The sequence below is a fragment of the Pollicipes pollicipes genome, unplaced genomic scaffold, assembly GCF_011947565.3.
Source record: "Pollicipes pollicipes isolate AB1234 unplaced genomic scaffold, Ppol_2.1 Scaffold_4881;HRSCAF=5763_pilon_pilon_pilon, whole genome shotgun sequence".
Classification (NCBI taxonomy): domain Eukaryota; kingdom Metazoa; phylum Arthropoda; class Thecostraca; order Pollicipedomorpha; family Pollicipedidae; genus Pollicipes; species Pollicipes pollicipes.
This window is the reverse complement of record NW_023596576.1, coordinates 49,230,686-49,253,193: the sequence shown is the minus strand read 5'-3', so window position 1 is coordinate 49,253,193 and position 22,508 is coordinate 49,230,686. Positions and strand designations below refer to the sequence as shown.

General features: G+C 52.4%; 2 protein-coding genes across 2 annotated transcripts in view; one reads left to right on the top strand and one right to left on the bottom strand.

Annotated features, from left to right (window-relative positions):
- LOC119100530 (zinc transporter ZIP3) overlaps positions 1-973 on the bottom strand; it is a 2,115-nt gene extending 1,142 nt beyond the window's left edge. The window contains exons 1-2 of the mRNA XM_037223616.1: positions 459-973; positions 4-320 (exon numbers count right to left, since the gene is read on the bottom strand). Of these exons, the coding sequence (XP_037079511.1) occupies positions 4-320; positions 459-923 (782 nt within the window). The 5' untranslated portion in view covers positions 924-973. The remainder of the gene's footprint in view (positions 1-3; positions 321-458) is intronic.
- Positions 974-12,585: 11,612 nt separating this feature from the next.
- dbo (Kelch-like protein diablo) lies at positions 12,586-22,233 on the top strand. Its single transcript, XM_037224382.1, has 11 exons — positions 12,586-12,657; positions 14,474-14,719; positions 14,997-15,181; positions 16,822-16,985; positions 17,321-17,479; positions 17,877-18,087; positions 18,535-18,718; positions 19,052-19,195; positions 19,833-19,966; positions 20,450-20,658; positions 21,063-22,233. Exons 2-11 carry the CDS (start codon positions 14,532-14,534, stop codon positions 21,252-21,254), a joined length of 1,770 nt encoding a protein of 589 aa, XP_037080277.1. The 5' UTR covers positions 12,586-12,657; positions 14,474-14,531; the 3' UTR covers positions 21,255-22,233.
- Positions 22,234-22,508: the final 275 nt, after the last annotated feature.

The window sequence follows — 22,508 nt, the reverse complement described above, 5'->3', positions numbered from 1 at the left end:
AGCAGCAGGCTGGTGAGGACGAAGCCGACCGAGCGCCGCGTGGCCAGCAGCTGCTCGCCGAGGCAGAACGACACGATGGCCTTGTGCGTGGCGATGGCGGCGAACAGGATCCACACGTCTCGGCTGGCCGTCTCGAACGCCACGGCGAAGCCCTCGAACACCGAGTGCACGGACAGCGCTACGATCACCACATACGCGCGGAACGCGTGCAGAGTCGCGATTGTCGTTCCGTGGTCGTGTCCGGCCGTGCCGTGGTCGTGTCCGGACGTACCGTGGTCGTGTCCGGACGTGCCGTGGTCGTGCCCGGATGTGCCGTGTCCGTGTCCGGCCGTGCCGTCGCCGTGCCCGGCGGCGGTCGGGACCGCCGCCGCCGAGCCCTCCGCTGGCCGCGCCGCTGCCGGCGCCGTCGAGCGGTACAGCTTGTCATTCCATGACATGGCCTCCCGGTCGCCATGCACATGCACGACCACGGCGTCGGCCGGCGCGTCGGCGGCCGGTGGCGCGGCCAGCGCTAGGACGCTGCCGGCCTTGCGGACCGTGCCGCGGCCGGCCAGGAAGGCGTGCACCAGCTCCTCAACCAGGTAGACGAGGAAGAAGCCGACGCAGAGGAAGATCTCGCCGGCCGGCGCCTCCATGCCGGGCAGAAGGCCGGCGCCCGCGATCTGCGCGAAAACCTCGCGAATCTCGGGCATCATGTGCGTGAAGACGGTGCCGAGCAGCACACCGCCGCCCAGACAGAGCACGCATGAGACCAGCAGGTCGAGCCGAGCCGAGAAACGCAGCAGCGTCTTGCCCGGCGCGTGGTGGCGACTCCAGGCGCGCGCCAACCGCGAGCCCACCAGCGGCAGCAAGCCGCAGGTCAGCGAGATGACAGCAAATAACACCAGGCAGACGACCTTGGTCAGCAGCACGCTGTCCGCCATCGCCGCCGCGGAGGCTCGACGCCGGCACGCTGCAGTACAGACCCGCTGGGCTGGCGGCCACCTTCTGGCCGTTGTGCCGCGCCACGCCGCCACGCTGCCTTCGCCGCACCGCGTGCCCGGCTCCGCCAATCACAGGGCGCCCAGGGACGGCCGGTGACGTCACGGCCGTGACAGGCGGACCGGCGGCGAGGTATGACGCGAGGCGCGCTGCCGTGGCTCCTGCGCCTCCCGCAATGGCTCGGATCCTGGTCAGAGTAAGCCTGGCAAACCCTCTTCTCAGCGTTTGGTTTAATTAAGGTTGCCGTACCGCGTTGCGCCCTATGTGAGTAGTGAAGGGGTTCTGGGCGCTGAGGTGGCCACCTTGCGGGCAGTCTTGGCGTCCACCAGCAGTGAACTTTGGCCTGGATTTGCCAATCTGTGGGTACCCCGCGTCGACTCCGCACGCGAGTAACCGCCTTATCAGGCGCCATACTTGTGCGGCAGTGTTTGGGAGCTATTCGAGTGGTGCGGACATTCTATGATTCACAGAGACGCACTTAAATCTCCCCGAATATCGTGTTTTCCGGCGCTGCAGGCAAATCGGTTGGACCACGCATCTCGACGAAGAGCTTGTCATCCGGATCCGAGGGAAATATGTGTGACTGACATGCGTATCCAATAATCAACATTTCAGGCTGGCATCCCTCAGCTAACAGCCAAGTTCTTAGTCACACGTGAAGTTAGCCCTAGATGGAAGTCGATTCGACTAGAAGAGAGCCAACGATCATCGGATGCATCAATCGGGCCTCACGTTTCAGTTTTTGCGTCGGACAAGGCATCAGCAACTATGGCCATACAGGAAGCGTCATTGTATTCTTCTCAGAACACACTGTTCCCAGAGTACCGTCCTGGCAGGTGACCCGAACGGTGACAAATAAGTCCGTCTGCCCACAGGCGACCTCAGGAGCCCGAGCGGTATGGCCTACATCATTTCGTTCGACAACCACCCATAGAGAATGTTTCTCTATGACCTTTTTTGACCTTAAGACCCATGCCAGCGTTATGCGTTGCCACCAGCAGTTCACTATGGCCTCCACATAACAACAACCGCTTTATTTTCATTCCAAACGATTTTTGGATGCTGTGGCCAGTGCAAAACGCATGTACATCATGCCTTGCTTAATATTAAACAAAACTCTGTGTGCGGTATAGCCTCTAATCAATGCGTGTCGTCCTGAAACTTTTCTGGATTACCAACAGATCAAGTCAAGCCATCAGTTCCCAAATAGCCGCGCGGGTGCCTGTGATGAAGTCACCACCAGCAGACTGACGTCGCCATGCATCCAAGTGTTGCGCCCGCTGGTGAACGGCAGACGGTTTTCATCCGCGCAAGTAAGTCTCCACTCTTTGTCTGCCCCTGTTGAAACCGGAATTAATCGTAAAAAACAGTCCAAGGCCCTTGGATCGTGGTTCTTACTTAAAGTGTGAACCGTCTTGCTTGAAACACGCGACCCTGGACATTGACCCGGACTTTTTCCCGTAACATTTTGCTCGTTGCTAGCCCAGTCTCTAACATACCGTTTGTGGTTTGTGCCGACAAAATTATAGCACGGCTAGCAGGAGTATCGGAAATTGTGATCTGAGTGTCGCAGGACATGCGGCACGGGGGCTTGCATCAGAGAGAAAAACATCTAGCGGCGAAGAAGAACATGACATCATGGGCCGGCCACGACCAGACACAAGCCGCGGCATCGGACAATGAGGTTTGAAAAGTGGCCGGTTGAGGCACCAGTGGCTTCTCGAGACGGAACAGATGTGGCACCATGGGAGGCAGCATTCCAGCTGAGATGTCGTCATAGGCCTGGATTATCCGGGGCGGTAGCACTCTGGCGGCAGGACGGGATGTGATGGAGGGATATGACGGGATATGATGGCGGGATATGATGGCGGCATGGCTCTCAGATGGAGGCCTCGGCGCGTAAAGGTATCCGGTTAGATTTCTACCGCCATGCAAAGTTCGTTGACACGCGTAGATGCCAATCACGGGATCAGAATCCTGGATATCGGGATTGAAATCGATGCCGATTCCTCGACTTACATTTCTGAAATCCTATGATCTGATTTTCAGGAAAATATACACGCCACGTTTCATCAAATGATACAGAATCTCTCAGCTTATCAAGGTTTGTGGCATATCATGTTTGTATCTTATGCTTGGTTCAATATCATCAAGTACGGAACATTCCCTGTAAGTTTCGGGTGCCAGAAGTGGTCGGGGATCTCAGAGATGTTGCGCCAAAGGCTGATGAGAGGACACTGGTTGTTTTGCATCAGACGGGCTCGGAATTTACACTGGTCCCACACGCACCCACTCTCGGATCATTACGCGTACATCCTGCGCACTTGTCCCTGGAAGACGCTGGCGGGAGAGCTGCATTCCGGTCATACGGGATGCACGTGGGTCGGCGCGTGGAGCGACCACGTGGGGGACCGTTATGTCGCGTAATGGCCGCGGTCACGCATCTCGCGACGAGCGACGCGTCGTCCGCGCGGCTTATCGCCTTTGTCGTTGGCAGTTGTTTGGTAGATGTTTTCCCCAGTTCGTCAGCTGAGCAAGGGTCGGTCGCCTCGCGGCGACTGGGGGGACTGGCGTATCTCGCCAGTTATCGGACCCCCATACCGATAAGGCCGATAAGGAATACTTTTGCGTTAGTGCGGACCCTTGCGCCGATCCGAGTCCGACTGACTGTCCCGGCCAGAGAGCCTGCCGTGTCAGGGAGAGCACCGATGCATAATGTATTCTTCTGAGGGCCTCCGGATCGACCTGGGAGAGCCGATGTATCGTGTATTCCTCTAAGGGCTTCCGGGTCGACCTGGAGCCCTTTCCACGTGCCGTTAAAAGGATAGCCGATAGCCGGTAGGTACCCCGGGTTGGGACGAAAGAGCGCTTCAATTCCAAGCCGGGAAATGTGATGCAACCCCTGTTGTTCAGCGCATGCTGCTCTCCGTCCGGGGAAGGGACTTCGGTTTCCCCTGGTAAAAGGAATTTCCTTAGTATCCAATAGGGTGGGTCGACAAGCGTTCAACAACTTTTTCGATGTGACCAGCACATGTTTTACTAGGGACCTCAACACTTTTTCGTACTCGGCTCGTGAAAAGGCTATGTAAAAAAAGTTTTGAGCATTTACTCCTGTATAGCGTTGCAACGGGCCGCGTGCTGTGCAATATTATTTTTGCATTTTTTCAATTTTTGATCAATCTCTTTTTTAGGTGCTTTCAGGCCTTCCGAGGGGATTGGAAGTGATCCTGGAGAGCTATAATGCTCCCTTTTACCACAAACCGCCTTTACAAATTTTGCATTCTTTTGCTACAATTGCCAAAATGCTTGTTCAGAAGCTCTCCTACCTCTCCATAACACTAAAAGTGTTTAGGGTGCTACCTTCCTTCGTTTTTCCTGCCCATCTCATTCAATGCCAGTGGTGTCCTCCTATGTTCATACAATCTGGCCGTCTCGCAGAAAATCTGCACTTAGCACTGTGCTGTGCCCCGTGCTTTCTTTCACAGCTACATACCAGAGTGAGGCTAGCCAATGCCTTGTGAAACACATGCGTACTTCACCGCTCAGGGTGGAGTCTGAGGCTGAGATTAGGAACATAATGATATCGAGAGAAGCCGGTAGAATGGTTATTCTCCTGCTATATCCGCCTGACAGGACATGGGTTCCGATACGCCCTGCCAGGCATCTCGCCTAGTCCGCAGAGTAGGCCTTCGGCTTCAACTTTAATCCATAGGCCCTCAATGTATCTGCAGAGCCCCCCAAAATACAGGCAACGCTCCTGGCTGTTGTCGGCTTCAAAATTGTCCAACAGCCTGAGCGTCTAAGCGACATGAAGTGTGACTGTCCGGTCCAACAAAACACAATTCCTCTGTTTGGGTATTCTTCCGACAGGTAAGGCAGCAATCTCTTCCGTTTATGGTACTGGCGGCACATGGCCTCGGTCACATTTAACGCACTGGGATATATCACAGGTCAGGGTACCCCTTTCGGAGAGAAAGCCGCCCTCACGAAAAGTCCTGTGGAAACTTGCCAGTAGGCCACATCGTCTTATCGGGGACGTTTCCACCAGGCCAAGTACAAAAAATATCTGTTGGCGGGCATGTCCCTTCTAGGAGGCACAAGTAAAGCGCACATCGTTGCACATCATTGTTTTGCTCTCAATATCACGCATTTAATGCAAGGGATTGCGTTCGCTAGAAATGTGAAGTGGAGAAAGTCGGTCACGAACAAGTGCGATGCGAAGGAGTCGGAGAAAACAAATCGCGCACGCGAAGAAGAAGCGTGTTCTGAGAATAACTGAGCATGCGAAGAAATGCGATTCAAAGAATGTCATGTTCGAATAATGCGATATAAGGAATAGTGCGAACAATTGCAATACAAAGACAAATGAGTGCACAACGAAACGCAATATGACGAATTGTGTATACGAAGTGTGCTGACACGAAGACCTGCAGATACGTATATATCTAGATAAAAATATCTGGACAATAATATTTGCGTGCGAAAACGAGGCTTTGCGTACCAAGAAATGCATAATGAAGAAATGCGTTATGAAGTCTTGCCTAGTCGCGAGCTTAGCAATCTCCATTGCTGGTGGTCTCAGAGCAAATTTCGTCATATACAATTATTCGGCATGTTTAGCACATGCTGCAGTTACGATCAGCATTGTGCTCTTTGCTGCACAGTGTTTCTCAATTCCGATAGAAATTTGTCGAGTACATAACAGTCGACTCGAGACACTCGAAACGCTCGATACGTTCCCAAAATTTATGGGTAGCAGATGATTGGAGAAAGCCGACACATTCAAGTGTGTAGTTGGAATCGATTTTAGGCTTTCGGCACATTCCGCACTGTCGACAGAACTTGTACGGTCAGCAGCCGATTCGGGACATTCGACATATTCCACACATCAACTGCACGTCTGACATAGTTGGCAACCGATTCGAGGCATTCAGCCAATTCGCTACGTTCATAAATTTGTGCATCCCTTGTGTGGCCGATGGAGCTTGAAACCGAAACTTTATCTAAGGGTCTTTCGCATGGCCGAAACTGCTGACTCGACATGTCACGTCACCAAAGACGTATGGAGACGGAATTCGAATAAAGGTGTCTTTGGTTCCTATGGAATGTGGCTCATAGTTGGCATATGTCCAATAGATCTGCAATATGTCTCTGTACCGACGTTTTGCCCGCACTTGATGACGTCCGTGTCATGGTGAGGTTAGAAGCGAATAAGTTGCTCAGTATCTTTTTGTGCTTGCTTTCAAGTCAACGTTCCTTCAAATCTATGTGCTAAGACATAGTTCCCCGTTCCACGAATTGTAAAAAAACAGGCAAGCTACTGTAAAAATGAGGCCATTGTTGACTTCATGATGTCACAGGCCTTCCCACTGATATATATATATATATATATATATATATATATATATATATATATATATATATATATAATATATGTATATATATATATAATATATATATATATTATAGGTGTGTGTGTGTGTGTGTGTGTGGTGTGTGTGTGTGTGTGTGTGTGTGTGTGTGTGTGTGTGTGTGGTGTGTGTGTGTGTGTGTGTGTGTGTGTGTGTGTGTGTGTGTGGTGTGTGTGTGTGTGTTGTGTGTGTGTGTGTGTGTGTGTGTGTGTGTGTGTGTGTGTGTGTGTGTGTGTGTGTGTGTGTGTGTGTGTGTGTGTGTGTGTGTGTGTGTGTACATCTGTTGGAATATTTTGTCAGAATCCTTATTTTATGTACGTTCGATTCAAAATGACTGCTCACTCAGCATTGACTGACTTTTTGACGCATCGCTCTAGCTTCCGGGCTTCTGACTTGGCGTTATCGTTAAGAATAAAGATGTTTCGCACAAAATTACTCATATATTCGTCGCTCTGAACATTCTTACGTTTCGAGATCCTATCTCATCGTCGGAAAAGACTGAATGGCACAGGAAATAAGCTTTGAGTTTTAAGATAACAGTTGTGCACTAATATTAGAAAACATCATTTGGTACGGAGAACAAAGATGAAGCATGGGTAATAGAAGTAAGACAGAACACTACTTCACTTTATATCACTTACATACATTATTTATGTATTATATATATATATATATATATATATATATATATATATATATATATATATATGCATGTATATTCACTTGTATCAAATACACTCACAATGGGGCACCACAAAGACACCAACAGATTGCCAAATTCATGTCAGTAGTGCTCACCGCACACCACCTTATAGCTCAAGGGTTGTACAAGAAGTTGTTTGTTTAGGGCTGGAGACAGTACGTTAATGAACACACTTTCCCAAATTTGAAGGCGTATTCTGCCATTGCACGTCCGTAAAATGTCAGTGTTGTCTGTCTGTTGTTGTCGTGCCAATGTCCTGTCGTGTCCGCGTCGCATGTGGTCCAGAGGTGCCCCGTCACGTAAGTGCATTGTCAGACGTCTTGAGAGTGTCGCGATCACGCCGATGTAGTGTATGAAACGAAGTTTGCGGTCTGTGATGTTCCATTTGAATTGATACACCACATTGATGCATTTTAGTTTGCCGGGTCTGTCTGGGCTGTTCCTCATAAGGAAGTCAAAGATTTTCTTATTATGATAATATATGACAGTGGATATTTTGTGGTCGTTCTGGCCTTTTACATGTCGAGAGATAATTTCCTGTGGAGCCTTTTCGTGCTGTTTGTGGGCAGATGTCATTTGACTCTGATAATGTAGTTTGACGGTTGGTTGGTTGTCTTGTCTTGGTTTGCTGTCAGTGTCTTGTCATATGTCGTCGTATTTCATTTTCAATGTCAGAATTTGAAAAACCGCTGCTCACCAAGATCTGTCTGGTTCTTACCAATCCTGAATGCAGTCCTGTCAGATCAGAGCAGTGCTCAGATGCACGTCCAATGAATTACTTTATGACGCTAATTTTGCAGCGTCGAGGACACTCACTGTCAACATTTAAGCATCGTCTATTATTAGTCTGCTTTCGGCATACAGTAGTTTTGAATCGCTGTCCTTGTCCATCCACAGTCATGTCAACAAAGCGTATTATGTTTTGCACACTTAGTTCTTTTGTGAGTTTTAAGCCAGATTACTCTCCACATGTGTTTTGAGATGTTGCTCTTCAAATGTGTTTTTGAGGCGCTCTAGCTGGTCAATGTCCCTATCTTCCCGAAAGATATCGTCTACGTAGCGACAGTAACTGTCAGGTCTTATGTTGTCATTTTGTAGTGTGTCGGCTTCTACATATCCCAAAACGAGATTAGCAAAAAAGGTCCTCGAAATGAGCCCTTCGCAATACGCTCAATTTGGCAATACATTCGTTGATTAGGCCCGCGGAAAGGAACTTCCAACGTATGGGCCTAAGGAACTTCTGACGCTAGAACTTCCAACGTTAAATAATTGTTCAAGAAGGCGCTTTGATATTTTGAGAGGAGGAATTTCGGGATGATTGTAAATGCGGTCGAGGATGATTGATACCGTTCTTTCAACGGGCGCGTTTGTGAATAGATTTTCAACATCTAGAGAGGCTAGTAGACCCTTAGGTTGACGAGATCGCACTATATCAATAAACTCATCCGCTGACGATCAGCTGTAGGACATGGAAATATATGGCGACAGAAAAGCATTAAGACGTTTTGCAACTTTATAAGTTGGTGAAGGGATCTGTGAAATTATTGGACGAAGGGGGCTGTCATTTTTGTAAACAAAAAGTTTAAACTTGCTACTACATCTTTTTTTGTCTGTAAAACTTACAAAAATGGCGACCCCCTTCGCCCAATAATTTCACAGATTTCTTCGCCAACTTATAAAGTTACAAAACGTCTTAATGCTTTTCTGTCTCCATGTATTCCCATGTCCTACAGCTGATCGTCAATGGATGAGTTTATTAATATAGTGCGATCTCGCCAACCCAAGGGTCTACTAGCCTCTCTGGATGTTGAAAATCTATTCACAAACGTGCCCGTTGAAAGAACAGTATCAATCATCCTCGACCGCATTTACAATCATCCCGAAATTCCTCCTCTCAAAACATCAAAGCGCCTTCTTGAACAATTATTTAACGCCTATACGTTGGAAGTTCCTTTCCGCGGGCCCAATCAATGAATGTATTGCCAAATTGATCGTGTTGCAATGGGCTCACCTCGAGGACCTTTTTCGCTAATTTCTTTATGGGACATGTAGAAGACGACACACTACAAAATGACAACATAAGACCGGACAGTTACTGTCGCTATGTAAACGATATCTTTCGGGAAGATAGGGACATTGACCAGCTAGAGCGCCTCAAAAACACATTTGAAGAGCAACATCTCAAAGCACATGTGGAGAGCGATCTGGCTTAAAACTCACAAAAGAACTGAGTGTGCAAAACATAATACGCTTTGTTGACATGACTGTGGATGGACAAGGGCAGCGATTCAAAGCTACTGTATGCCGAAAGCAGACTTATAATAGACGGTGCTGAAATGTTGACAGTGAGTGTCCTCGACGCTGCAAAATTAGCGTCATAAAGTAATTCATTGGACGTGCATTTGAGCACTGCTCTGATCTGACAGGACTGCATTCAGGATTGGTATGAACCAGACAGATCTTGGTGAGCAGCGGTTTTTCAAATTCTGACATTGAAAACGAAATACCACATATGACAAGACACTTTGACAGCAAACCAAGACAAGACAACCAACCAACCGTCAAACTACATTATCAGAGTCAAATGACATCTGCCCACAAACAGCACGAAAAGGCTCCACAGGAAATTATCTCTCGACATGTAAAAGGCCAGAACGACCACAAAATATCCATTGTCATGTATTATCATAATAAGAAAATCTTTGACTTCCTTATGAGGAACAGCCCAGACAGACCCGGCAAACTAAAATGCACCAATGTGGTGTATCAATTCAAATGGAACATCACAGGCCGCAAACTTCGTTTCATACACTACATCGGCGTGATCGCGACACTCTCAAGACGTCTGACAATGCACTTACGCGACGGGGCACCTCTGGACCACATGCGACACGGACACGACAGGACATTGGCACGACAACAACTGCCAGACCACACTGACATTTTACCGACGTGCAATAGCAGAAGACGCCTTCAAATTTGGCGAAGTGTGTTTATTCACGATCCCTCCCCAGCCCTAAACAAACAACTTCTTGTACAACCCTTAACCCGTAGGTGGCGAGCGGGGAGCACTATTGATATGATTGTGACAATCTGTTTGTGTCTCTGTAGTGTTCCCATGATGAGCGTATTTGATATCTGCATCAAAGTGAAATGGGGTTCTGTCTTACTTCACTTACCCATGCTTCATCTTTGTTCTCCTTACCAAAAAATGCCTTTTAATAGTAGCGCACAATTTGTATCCTTTAAAACTCAAAAACTTATCGCTTGTTGTATTCAGCTTTCTCCGACAATGAGGTAGGATCTCGAAACGTAAGAATGTTCAGAGCGACGAATATATGAGTAATTTCGTACGAACCATCTTTAATCTAAACGACAACACCAAGTCAAAAGCCAGGGAACTAGAACGATGCGAATAAAAAAGAACGAACGAACGAACTAGAACCATATATATATATATATATATATATATATATATATATATATATATATATATATATATATATATAGATATATAGATATATAGATATAGATATAGATATAGATATAGATATAGATATATATATATTATATAGATATATATATAATATATATTATATATAGATCTAGATATTAGATCTTATCTGATATTAGATAATAGATATAGATATAGATATAAGAATATGATATAGATATGCTATAGATAGAGATAGAATAGATAGATAGATAGATGATAGATAGATAGATAGATAGATAGATAGATAGATAGATAGATAGATAGATAGATAGAGAGATAGATAGATAATAGATAGTTAGATAGATAGATAGATAGATGATAGGATAGAATATATGATATATTATATATGATAATCTATATCTATATCTATATCTATTATATATATATATTCTAATATATATTGATAAATTGGTAACTCATTCAAGCAAAACATTTGACACATTCAGCACATTTGCCAAACTCAACAGATAACTGTTGTGACATCAAGTTATGTCGGTCATTCCACGTTACATGGGTCGACTGCAGCAGCCGCCCAACTGGCATTTACGCACTGGTTTTCGACGTAGCTGCTCTCATTATAATCAGGCTCGGTGCACGACTGAATATAAAATCAATTATCACAGTACTCTAACCTGTTTACATGAATGCTCGTCAGCACCCAGTATGTGGATTGGCGGCCCGAGGTGGCCAATGTCGCCTTTTCAGCAGCCTATCTGTGCAACACAGCGAGCTACGGTGTCTCCCGCAGCGAAGCGGAGAATGCACTAGGAAAATAGATTCCAGCGAGAGATGCCGCGACGGCGGCAAGCAACACCGCGCGAACAATGGGAGCAACGGCAACAGTGTTTGTTCAATTGTTCAGAGGTCGTCAGATCAGACATGAGAACGGTTAAGTGTGCGCTTTGAACCACAGTCTTGTTGCCGACACTATTGCGGCAAATACGTGGCGATTAAACCTTTATTTGGGTTATTTTGATGATGTGAGGAAACCTGCCTGGAATAAAGGCGGCTCATCAATCAGATGTAGTTTGAAAAGACAGATTGATGGTGCCCAACGGGGCTCATCTGGGATGGTTATATGGGTTCTATCTGGACGTGTCCATGTGGATCTCGACTAAACGGCCCAAGTGGGTCCTAGCTGGGCAGACCAGGTTGGCCCATGTGGGTCCCAGTTTGACCCCACATGAGCCCAGGTGGGCTGCCCATGTGGGACCTAGTTGGCTGCTCGTGAGATGCCCACATGGGATCGGGGTGGGCAGTCTGGATGGGCCCCATACGGCTGCCCAATCTCGCACTGACATTGTTTCCAGTTGGACGTGTTGGCTGGATTAGCAGCGGGCGCGGGGCATTCGACTCATCTTACATCATCATGTGGTACAAACTTTAAGATCAAGAAAACGACTCCAAAATGCTAAAAAGTTATTGAAATCCCTTGATTCCGAGTTTTTTCCTGCACAAAACCTTTGTTTTGCACATCACTCGCCCCTTGCATTTACACTTTTTTGCACTTTTGTTGGACGACAGCGCGACGGAATAGGGCGATGCACTTTCGAGTGTTCACGTTCTCGATCTGTTAAAATTTACAAGTCATTTTTGAATTTTTGGTTGTCAACATCTGCTCACGCACTTCACATGTTTCACTGACCTATAACAGACTTGTATAGATCAATGATAAATTTGACAAAATGAGTATTCATGCGTACATTTTGATAACGATGTGCACGTAACCCAGGGCCCAACGGGGCTCTGGGTTACGTGCACAAGGACGCATCTGGAGTTTTTCCAACAAGTCGGCTATTTTGTGTCGAAGAACATAGTTTTTGTTTTGAAACGGGCAGGAGTAAGGTACGCATTTTAGCTTGCCAACGTTTCTTTTGAGTGTGACGACATTTTAGTACATCACCCTCATCGTCAGCTGTTTAATGAACAGAGCTGGGGTTGGTTATTTGCGTTCCTTGATCGTTTGGCTATGGGAGAAACGCGCGACGCCCGTGGTTGTGCGCTGGGCGCGTGTTGCGGACAGAGGGACGAGAAAGGGTGTGTGTGTGTCCGTGGGGAGTCAACAGGTATGTCCGTGGCTGTTTGTTGCTGTGGGCTCTGAAACGTAGCATTACAAATCATGGGACACCTCAGGTTTCTTTTGTCGCAACACGATAGAATTCCTCTGTTCCTGGTGCACCCTAGTGTTAAAACTTCATGAACACTTAATCGCTGGGTGCACGCAAACGCACGTAGCCCTTTAATTCAAGCATAATAATTTGAGTTGGTCTAGGGTTTCTGCGGCCGGGTTCACTTCAATGGTCATGAAATGACGGTGTTACATTGGTTTGGATGTCTGTCCTTGTTCTTTACTTTATTGTCTGAGCCCTGCGTGGCCTGTGCTCATATAGTCATATCATTACTGCTTTATTAGCTTATGTCATGCATTTCTTTCTTAACTGGTAGATCATTTCAAAATAAGATCATTGCATAGAACATAGGCATAGGAGCATAGGGTCCTTGAGTGCCACGGAACCCTCACTTTCAGAAAGTGATTGAGCTAAACTCTGTGGTGATCCATGGAAAGGATCAGTTTTGAATTTGAATTTTGCACCCTACTGTCGGATGTTTCTTCACTTTTCATGTAGAACATGTAAGGACTCTGGCATGGCAAGAGTTGTCAGTTAATTGACGATTCTTAACTTTTGTCTCGGCGATCATACAGACATATTAAATGTATCATGATTGATGGCTGTGTTACAGCCTATCCCAAGCCTTAGAGGGACTCCAGTTTAGCTCAAGTTACTACAGTGACTTAGCATACAATATCTAGCAGAATTAGTCATGGAGGCAATAACTTGCATTTGGTTGACATTGGCCACAAGTAATTTTAGGGGGCTGGTTAACCAAAATGCAGCTATGTTTTATTAATCAATGCAAATGTTTGGCTTAGATGGATAGCTTTTGTTGATATCCAGATCAGGTGAATGCATTTTGCTGATTATTTAAGCATATCTAATATTTTTCATGACATGCATTTCACCGAGTTAGTCTTTTTCTTTGGTTGGTTATAATTATCACATACATTTCAGATAGCATTCTAGAATTCCTGGATGCCCACTTACTGTTGCCTGCATATTTCAGTATATGAAACAAGTTTCTGGGTTAGACCAACAAAAAAGCAGTCACAGTTAGCCAGTAATTTCTAACTAGGTTAACCAATATCTTATCACTGTGCTCGAAGACAGAAGTGTTGTATATGAGACTATGATAGGACTATGATTTATCTTCACCTGTAAATCTGTAGCCCTTCTCCACCTTTCAGTGTGCATGCCTTCCTCAAAGCATGGTATTGGAGCAGGATAATCTTTCTATGCTGGAGCACCATCTCTCAAGAAGTGGATACTGTCTCTTAAATCATATAAGCATTATCACTATGCAGTTCACCACAAAGAGCAAATTAACTGATTAGTTGTATAATAATAATAGAATATAATCAAGTTGATATATTGTAAGTTATTTTTTTTAGTGGATATTATATGCGCTCATATATAATCATGTATGGATAGTTTTTTAGGATGTGACTGTCTGACATGCATTGGCCACTCCACAGACTAGTCAAGGAACAGCCACAGAGTGTTCTGGTGTTCATGTTTTTTTTACAGACATCAATTTGACGACACACAGGTGATTTGCTTCAAGAAATGTAACCCAACAGACATCCTCAGTGAGCAGAGCTAGAGCTCTGACTGGTCAGACATATCTAACAGCTCTGTGTGATGGGCCCCCATGTTGGGCCGACAGGAAACGGGAGGCGGCGCTCGTGCCGACAGCGGCGGCCCCGGTCGGCGGCGATGGTCCGATGACAGCTCTGTGTGACGGACCCCCATGTTGGGCCGACAGGAGGCGGGAGGCGGCGCTCGTGCCGACAGCGGCGGCCCCGGTCGGCGGCAATGGTCCGATGAGCCGCAGCGTCATGAACCTGACGGAGCTAACTGAGGCCGAGCGGCCGCCGTCGCCGGCCCGGCTGCCTTTCACCTCCGAGAAGCACCCGCGCTCCACGCTCAAGGAGCTGGCTGCGCTGCGCAAGCACCGCGAGCTCTGCGACGTCGTCCTGTTCGTCGGCGCGCGCAAGATCTTCGCACACAGGTGAAGGTGGCGGCTGACGCCGCTGTCGGTGCGGACGGGGTGGCGGCGCCGCGGGGCTGGCTGTGTCGGCGCACGCGTAATACGGGGTGAGCCAGCTCTGTTTGCGTCGCATGTTGGCAGTCTTCGATTATGCCCTTCAGCGCAAAGTGCGCTCTCTCTAAGCGTTCGGGCTTGAATGCTGCTTCCACCAAGACGAGTGCCACGTTCATCAACTCGCCGTCGATGGCGACGTCTGGCGGAGCGTCACACGCGAGCCCGCGGCGTGTCCATGCCGCAGGGTGATCTTGTCGGCGTGCAGTCCCTACTTCCACGCCATGTTCACCGGCGAGCTGGTGGAGTCGCGCCAGACCGAGGTCACCATCCGCGACATCGACGAGATGGCCATGGAGCTGCTTATTGACTTCTGCTACACCTCGCACATCGTGGTGGAGGAGTCCAACGTGCAGACGCTGCTGCCGGCCGGTCAGTGCCCGGGGCCGCTGTCTCGCGTCGAGGGCGCGAGGCGCTGAGGTGTGACGGATGGATCTCAGCTGGCGCGACGTGGTAGAACTTCGAGTCGCGTTGTGGGATGGTACGTGTTCTGACTTTGACGACGTGTGGACTCGGCTGGGCTGGAAGCTTTTATCCCGGGTATGGTCACGAAATGGTGTGTGACGGGGTCATGAGGGTATTTCAGCTTTGTACTCTTACCGCTTGCAGTGCCAGGGTCAGGCGTATGCAGTTCAACTCACCAGCTTTGTTACGCTTCTTTTGGTTAGAACTGTGAGTGCCGCCTAGGGACGGATATACCGAACACGTCAGCCGTGTTAGTCGTTAACGTCTCAGTTCAGTCGGCACCATGGTTGGCTCGACGGTTCCGCTGCACAGCGAGATCGTTTGATATATTATCACGCCAGCGTTTTAACCAAAGCACGTGGAGATGTAACAAGGGGCCAGTGGTGTTTTGCACCATCGAAAATGTGACTGTACAGAGAAGAGAGGCGCTATACCGCCTCCTTGTGACAGGGAAATATGATTTTAGGCTAGCGGCAATCTTGCCGTCAAGCAGTCTTGTTTTTGGGCCTTGACTTGGGCATGCTAGTGCAAGAAAGCTGCGTTTGTTATGGATGTTGCGTTTCATCCAGCCTTTTTCATCCAAGCGACAATCATTGGGTCATGACGGTTGCAGCTAAAAGATGTTTCGTGTGCTCACATCACTTCTCATTGATACGTGAGACGAGTGCAAGTGCTGCGTCCAAAACAAGACCCAGGCGTCCTTCCATTGTTGGTGGTTGTCCCCACTTGCGGTTGCTCGTCCCGGAGTGGCGCGTGGCGGGGGGGGGGGGGGGGAAGGGGAGAGAGAGGGGTCCAACTGTGGACCAACTCCGAAACCGCCGAGCTTCCACAGCCGCCAAGCTTTCGCCGGGCTCGCTTGGTCGGTCTGGACGGGGCTGCCACCCTTTTACGTGCATATGCGTGTGATGTTTTATTTTGTGCCGGCCGTTGCCGGCGGTTGCGGCGGCCGTCCGCCAGGGACAGCTGTGACGGCCCCGCGCGACTCGGCCGAGCCTTTCTACACGCAGCCTTCAGCTGCGCAGAGGGGGGGGGGGGGGGGGTAGGGGGAGGGGGCCTATCGCCGCACCTGATCGTGCCCACCACACCGCCGCCAGTTGTTCATGCGGGCCATTTCGCCACACTGCTCACCGCATTGTGGGCTTGTCGTCGGTCGTACCACCCTCCCCCTCCCCTCCCATGTGGTCCGTGCTGAGCTGTGAACGCCGGCCGTACCACCCTTGCACCTTTCCTACGCTGGGCCGTCGGAGGCGCACTTTGGAGCGCAGCGTCGGTGAGAAGTGCTTCAAACATCTGTGTGTGTGTGTGCGGGCGTGCGCGCGCGTGTGTGCGTGCGTGCGTGTGCGTGCGCGTGCGCGTGCGCGTGCATGTGCGCGTGCATGTGCGCGTGCGCGTGCGCGTGCCCCTCAGACAGTTTTCATCGCATCGCAGCCGTGCAGGATTCCCCGCGTGCCGTGCCGATCGGCTGACCCGTCGACGCCCGTGCGGGGTCGCGCACGCGACTCGGCGCCCCGGTGCCGGCGTGTCAGCGCCGTGCGCCGCCGTTGCAGCGTGCCTGCTGCAGCTGACCGAGATACAGGAGGTGTGCTGCGAGTTCCTGAAGCGCCAGCTCGACCCCACCAACTGCCTGGGGATCCGGGCGTTCGCCGACACGCACGCCTGCCGAGAGCTGCTGCGCATCGCCGACAAGTTCACCCAGCACAACTTCCAGGAGGTCAGGCGCCTGGAGACGGCGGTCGGCGCGGCTGGGACGTGCGGCGCTGGGGAGCTCTCGCGGTGGTTTGGGACAGACTCGTTCGCTTCGGTCGTATGTTGCGGGTGTTGCTCTGCTGTGGCGCAGCCGGACCTGTCGGTGGGGCTGATGTGTTGGTGAGGCCGGCTTCGTTGGAGGAATTGTAGGACAACGCCCGTGACTGATCTAGGTTGTGGTCGTTGCGTGCTTGCCATGACGGTTTCCGCTTGGCCGGGTGACCGGTGTGTGCGGCTGTTGCCGCCGGTCTCGGTCGCGCCGCCCGGCTGACGCAGCCTGGCGCGCCGCGCCCTCTCCAGGTGATGGAGAGCGAGGAGTTCCTGTTGCTGCCCGTCAACCAGCTGGTGGAGATCATCTCCTCAGACGAGCTGAACGTGCGCAACGAGGAGCAGGTGTACAGCGCCGTCATGTCCTGGGTCAAGTACAACATCTCGGAGCGGCGACACCACCTGCTGCAGGTGCGGCGATGGCGCCGATGGAGCACGCCGCCAGCCTCGTCGGCCGAGGCCGCAGAGGCTGGCGGCGCAGGGCGGGGCTTGTGACGTGGGAAGTACTCGTTGATGAGGTTATCATTGCTTTGTTTGCTGTGACAAGCAAAATGTCGACTTTTTGTGGAATCTAGTAAGGCTGTCATTCTAGATGAGAAGCAATAGTAAAAAGGGCCTGATTAGTAAATGTGTCAGGGGCGTTTGAGGTGGCTAGCTCACAATGCCACGAGCTATGTAATCGTCAATCTTACCTACTGGCCATGTCCGCCTGCGTTTGTGTAGTTCCATCACCCCCCGGCGACCGTTCCCGATCTCCGCCGGTCGACCGAAGCTGCCCGCCGGCTGACGTCCTTCCCTCTGCCGTCAGATTCTGCAGCACGTGCGCATGCCGCTGCTGAACCCCAAGTTCCTGGTGGGCACGGTGGGCTCCGACCTGCTCATCAAGTCGGACGAGGGCTGCCGAGACCTGGTGGACGAGGCCAAAAACTACCTGCTGCTGCCGCAGGAGCGGCCGCTCATGCAGGGGCCGCGCACCCGGCCCCGCAAGCCCATCAAACGCGGCGAGGTGCTGTTCGCAGGTGAGACGCAGCCTACAGCCCCGAGCTCATGGGGGAGAGGGAGGGGGCTGCTGGTCTGGGGACGCGGCCCGTCGGTCACAGCGCGGCAGGACGGGCTTTATTTGGAGAGTGTGTTGGTAGAGGACATATCTGCGACCCATGTCGGGAGGAGATCGCCGTTGTTGCGAGGTTTGTGGGAGATTTGGTCTGTTTGTTCCGTCTTTGTGAACGTTATCTGCATTCATCTGATTTCGTCATAGGAGAATGCAGTTTTTGTTATGACGTCTGGGCAGAGCACTGTCTGAAAGTTCTGGGGGCGGTTCGACAGTATGAGGGCACTGGGAGCAGGTCGACAGTAAGATGACCCTACCATAGAACTAGCACGTCCCCGTCCTGTCACTGACTGAGGTGCCCCTGAACTGTGCGCGGCGAGCCGACACTAACGGCGCTGCCCTGCACGCGCGGCAGTGGGCGGCTGGTGCAGCGGCGACGCCATCGCCTCGGTGGAGCAGTTCGACCCGCAGACCTGCGAGTGGCGCATGATGGCGCCCATGTCCAAGCGACGCTGCGGCGTGGGCGTGGCCGTGCTGGACGACCTGCTGTACGCCGTCGGCGGCCACGACGGCCACTCCTACCTCAACAGTATCGAGAGGTAATGGCAGGCGTGCCTCAGGGCCGAAGGCACTTCTCGGGCCTGCTTCTCTCGCCCGCGGTGTCCGCCGGAACGGCGCGGCTCGATGGCAGTGGCGCCTCGCAGTTGTGAGGATGCCGGTGCTGGCGAGGAGGGTGGGAACATCTCGCCATTTCTGGTATGTGTTCGGTCAGTGGTCGCCCCTGTCCACATCACAGTGCTATATAGAACGATATCTAGCCCTCTCCGCGTCAACTGGCACTCACCACCCGCGTCGACGAAGGTCTCGCTGGGCTCCGGGGCCGTTTGGAAGTGCCGTGCCTCAGCCGTCCGTCCGTCCGCCGCCGCCGCCAGGTATGACCCGCTGTCCAACCAGTGGTCGTCGGAGGTGGCTCCCACCTCCAGCTGCCGCACCTCGGTCGGCGTCGCCGTGCTCGACGGCTACCTGTACGCCGTCGGCGGCCAGGACGGCGTCTCCTGCCTCAACTTCGTCGAGCGGTGAGACCCGGCTCCGGCCGCGGCGCTGGGCGACGATGGTGCGCTCACCGTGGTGTCTGTGATGCGGAAGGGTGTCGAGCCGATCCGTGCGCCAGTTGTCTTGTGTGCTGTCAGAAAATTGATTAGAAACTATTATCAATCAATTCCCTGCCAGGGTCGCCTCTCTTCATCTGGCTGCTCGTCGCATTTGGCTGTGGGCGTATGGGCGAAAGGGAGGACACTATGTAGACATCTTCGGATGGTGTAGATAATCAGTTATTAGTTACAATCGCCATGTTCGACGGGAACGTAAATACCAGGCCCGAGCTGTGCAGTACATGGAGCGTGCGGCGGCAGTACTAAATGCAGCAGAGGCTCCAAATTTATACACAATGTGCTTAATGCTCCTGAGCCCAAGTGTAATTGCCGCTTCTTTCTGTCGGTTTCGAACTCGCCGTTCCTTGCTTCTGGACCACGCACTACCCATGTTCAGGTGCCCGGTTGTCGGTGGTCTTCCGAGATAATTGGTTGCTGTGCAATGGTGCGGTTTAATTTAGTCATCTTAAGCAGTGGTTAGTGTTTGCGGTTGTCAGCTGTGTGTGCCATAGTTGACTTCGTCTTCCACCATTTCGTAACCGAGTTGTTACCCGATCTGCAGCTATGACCCGAAGACTAACCGATGGAGCAAGGTCTCCAGCATGACCACGCGGCGGCTGGGGGTAGCCGTAGCCGTCCTGGGAGGCCTGCTGTACGCCGTCGGGGGTAGCGACGGCCAGAGCCCATTGAGTTCAGGTGAGGGTCTCGGAGTTTCCGCGGATCAGGGAATAGGTCCTCGGAGGTTCACGGAACTCAGATGATAGTCTCCGAGAGTCTGCCGAGCGGTCACTCCCAGAGCCCACGGGACCTGGTGGGGATCTGTGCCCGAGGCCACTGGGCTCGGTGAAGATCTCTTCCCGGGGCCACTGAGCAGCATCGAGTCCAGAGACCACCGAGGTCAGTTGGGTCTCTGGGAGTCTACAGGGCTCAGTTGAAAGTTCCTCGATGAGTCCGGCTCAGTCGAGATTCCCCCTCGCTCGCCAGCAGACTACGCCACGTGCGCGGTATGGTTGCACAGCTATCGGCCGTCGGCCGCGGCTGACGCGTCAGGTCGTCGGCTGCCGCGCTGGCCCCTGACCAGCGTGTGTGCCGGCCTGTGCGGACCTGCGGCGGTCGCCGGGCTCCGGCCGCCGCCGAGCCGGCGTGCCGGCCCCTCTAACGGTGCGCGCGCCGCTGCAGTCGAGTGCTTCGACCCGAAGACCAACCGCTGGACTATGGTGCCGCCCATGTCGACGAGGCGGAAGCACCTGGGCTGCGCCGTCTTCAACAACATGATCTACGCGGTGGGCGGCCGCGACGACTGCACCGAGCTCTCGTCGGCCGAGCGCTACAGCCCAGCCACCAAGCAGTGGAGCCCGATCGTAGCCATGAGCTCGCGCCGCAGTGGGGTCAGTGGAGCGGCGGTCGGCGGCGCCTGCCCCGGCCGCGCGCCAGGGTCGGGGCTCGGGCAGGGGGACGCCGGCCGGTCACAGAAGCGGCTGTCGGGATTGCATGGGTGGTGAGGTGGACCCTCTGCGAATCCGAATACTTTCCTGTTTTTTCGACGGTTGAGGTTAATAGTTAGACCTTTATTTTTCAATATTTTCATGCACAACTTTTCTTCTAAATTCAGGTAACGTTAATTGATGAACAGTATCACATGGATGACTGGTGTGAGAGTTTCTCGTTGTCTCGGCCCCGGGGTCCGCGTTGAGAGAGTAACATGACGCTCGCCGTGTGAGAAGTCCCGGCTCGCGAGACTGAGAGACTGAGGGAGCGAGACCGCGTCTGACCGCGCCGCACGCGCCTCCAGGTGGGCCTGGCAGTGGTCAACGGCCAGTTGTACGCCGTCGGCGGCTTCGACGGCACCACCTACCTGAAGACGATCGAGATGTACGACCCCGACGAAAACACGTGGCGCATCTGCGGCACCATGAACTATCGGCGGCTGGGCGGCGGCGTGGGCGTGGTCCGACTGCCGCCCAGCGAGAGCCAGCTGTGGTGACGGGCGTCGGCGCCAGCCGCCCGGTCCCGCTCGCCGCCGCCCGCCGGCCAGCCCCGCCGCGGCCGTTCGCTCCGCAAACCGCCGCCCTAGGCGCGCGGCTGCCGGCCGGCGGTGGAAACGACAGTAGGCCGGCGCGCTGACGTGGTGACGGGACCCCGGTGAAGGGACCCCGCGGCGTGTGGCGAGAACGGCGCCGGTCCCACTGGCCGGGGCTGGAGGGCGGCCGCGGCGGCGGCAGCTTCCGCGCGGCGCCCGGCCGTCCGCTCGCCTCGGACGAGAGCGGCCGAGGCCCGTCAACTGGGACCACTGACTGAAGTGCGGGCTGCCCCGGGGAACCTGCGACGCCGCCGGGGTCGGGGGCGGCCCGCAGTGGCTAGAGAGGTACAGACTGTCGGCCGACCACGCCGCTCTGCCGTCCCGCCGTCCGGGGTGTGCGTGGGACGCTCCCGCGCGTCCTCCAGGTGTCCGGCAGTCGCGGCTTCTGTCAGTCGAGCTTTAAGACGCATTAGAATGAGTTATTTTCGTGCTAGATTATGAACGGTGTGTGGGATGCGCGCTCTGTGAACTCAGTGTACTTAAATTAAATTGCGGAGGTGCTCTGCGTTCGTGCGCCATCAGCGTCCATTATCCCAACACACGTGATCCACACGAGCAGCGCGGAGCTCCCACCAAATCCTTCGCTTGGCTGCGTCTCAGTACCCCCTGATTCGCATCATACTCAGTGGGCGCCCATATTACCAACGCATGCCTGTCGGCCGCCATCTTTATGTCCTACCAATGAAGTCAAGCTCCGGCCATTGTGAACCGTTCGCGCGCCACATGCGTGGCCTGTCTGCCCGTCTCACCCGTCTGACCCGCCGTGGGCGCCGGGTGCGGTGGACGGAGCCGCGCATCAATTCCAGGGTGATATTTGCGCACGAGGCCGGGTCAGAACGTCGGGCAGGCTCATCTTCTTCACGTAATAAATGGCAGCATCCGATCAAGGCCTTCAGACAGCTGTGTTCACCCGCTGTCCCGGGCGGGTGCGAGACGCTGTCGCACGCGCCGCCGGCGCCGCCAAGCCCTGATGCGTTGCGACCTTAGCTGGACACAGGATGCGATTCCGGGAACAGTGGCGATGCCGCGGAATGAAATTAAGTGTCCATTGAACTTGGCGCCATTCTGTGTGGGCGGAATCAAGTGCGGTGGATGCCCGTTCGATGCTGGAAGACGAAGCGTTGCGCGGACTACTCACGCGTACTTTGGCTGTTCATT

What these genes read in the sequence shown, in the direction of transcription:
- dbo (XM_037224382.1), top strand. Translation starts at nt 14,532, where the DNA reads ATGAGCCGCAGCGTCATGAACCTGACGGAGCTAACTGAGGCCGAGCGG. An exon ending in CGCAAGATCTTCGCACACAG is followed by an intron (nt 14,720 to 14,996) that starts GTGAAGGTGGCG and finishes TCCATGCCGCAG; the next exon opens with GGTGATCTTGTCGGCGTGCA. An exon ending in CCCAGCACAACTTCCAGGAG is followed by an intron (nt 16,986 to 17,320) that starts GTCAGGCGCCTG and finishes CGCCCTCTCCAG; the next exon opens with GTGATGGAGAGCGAGGAGTT.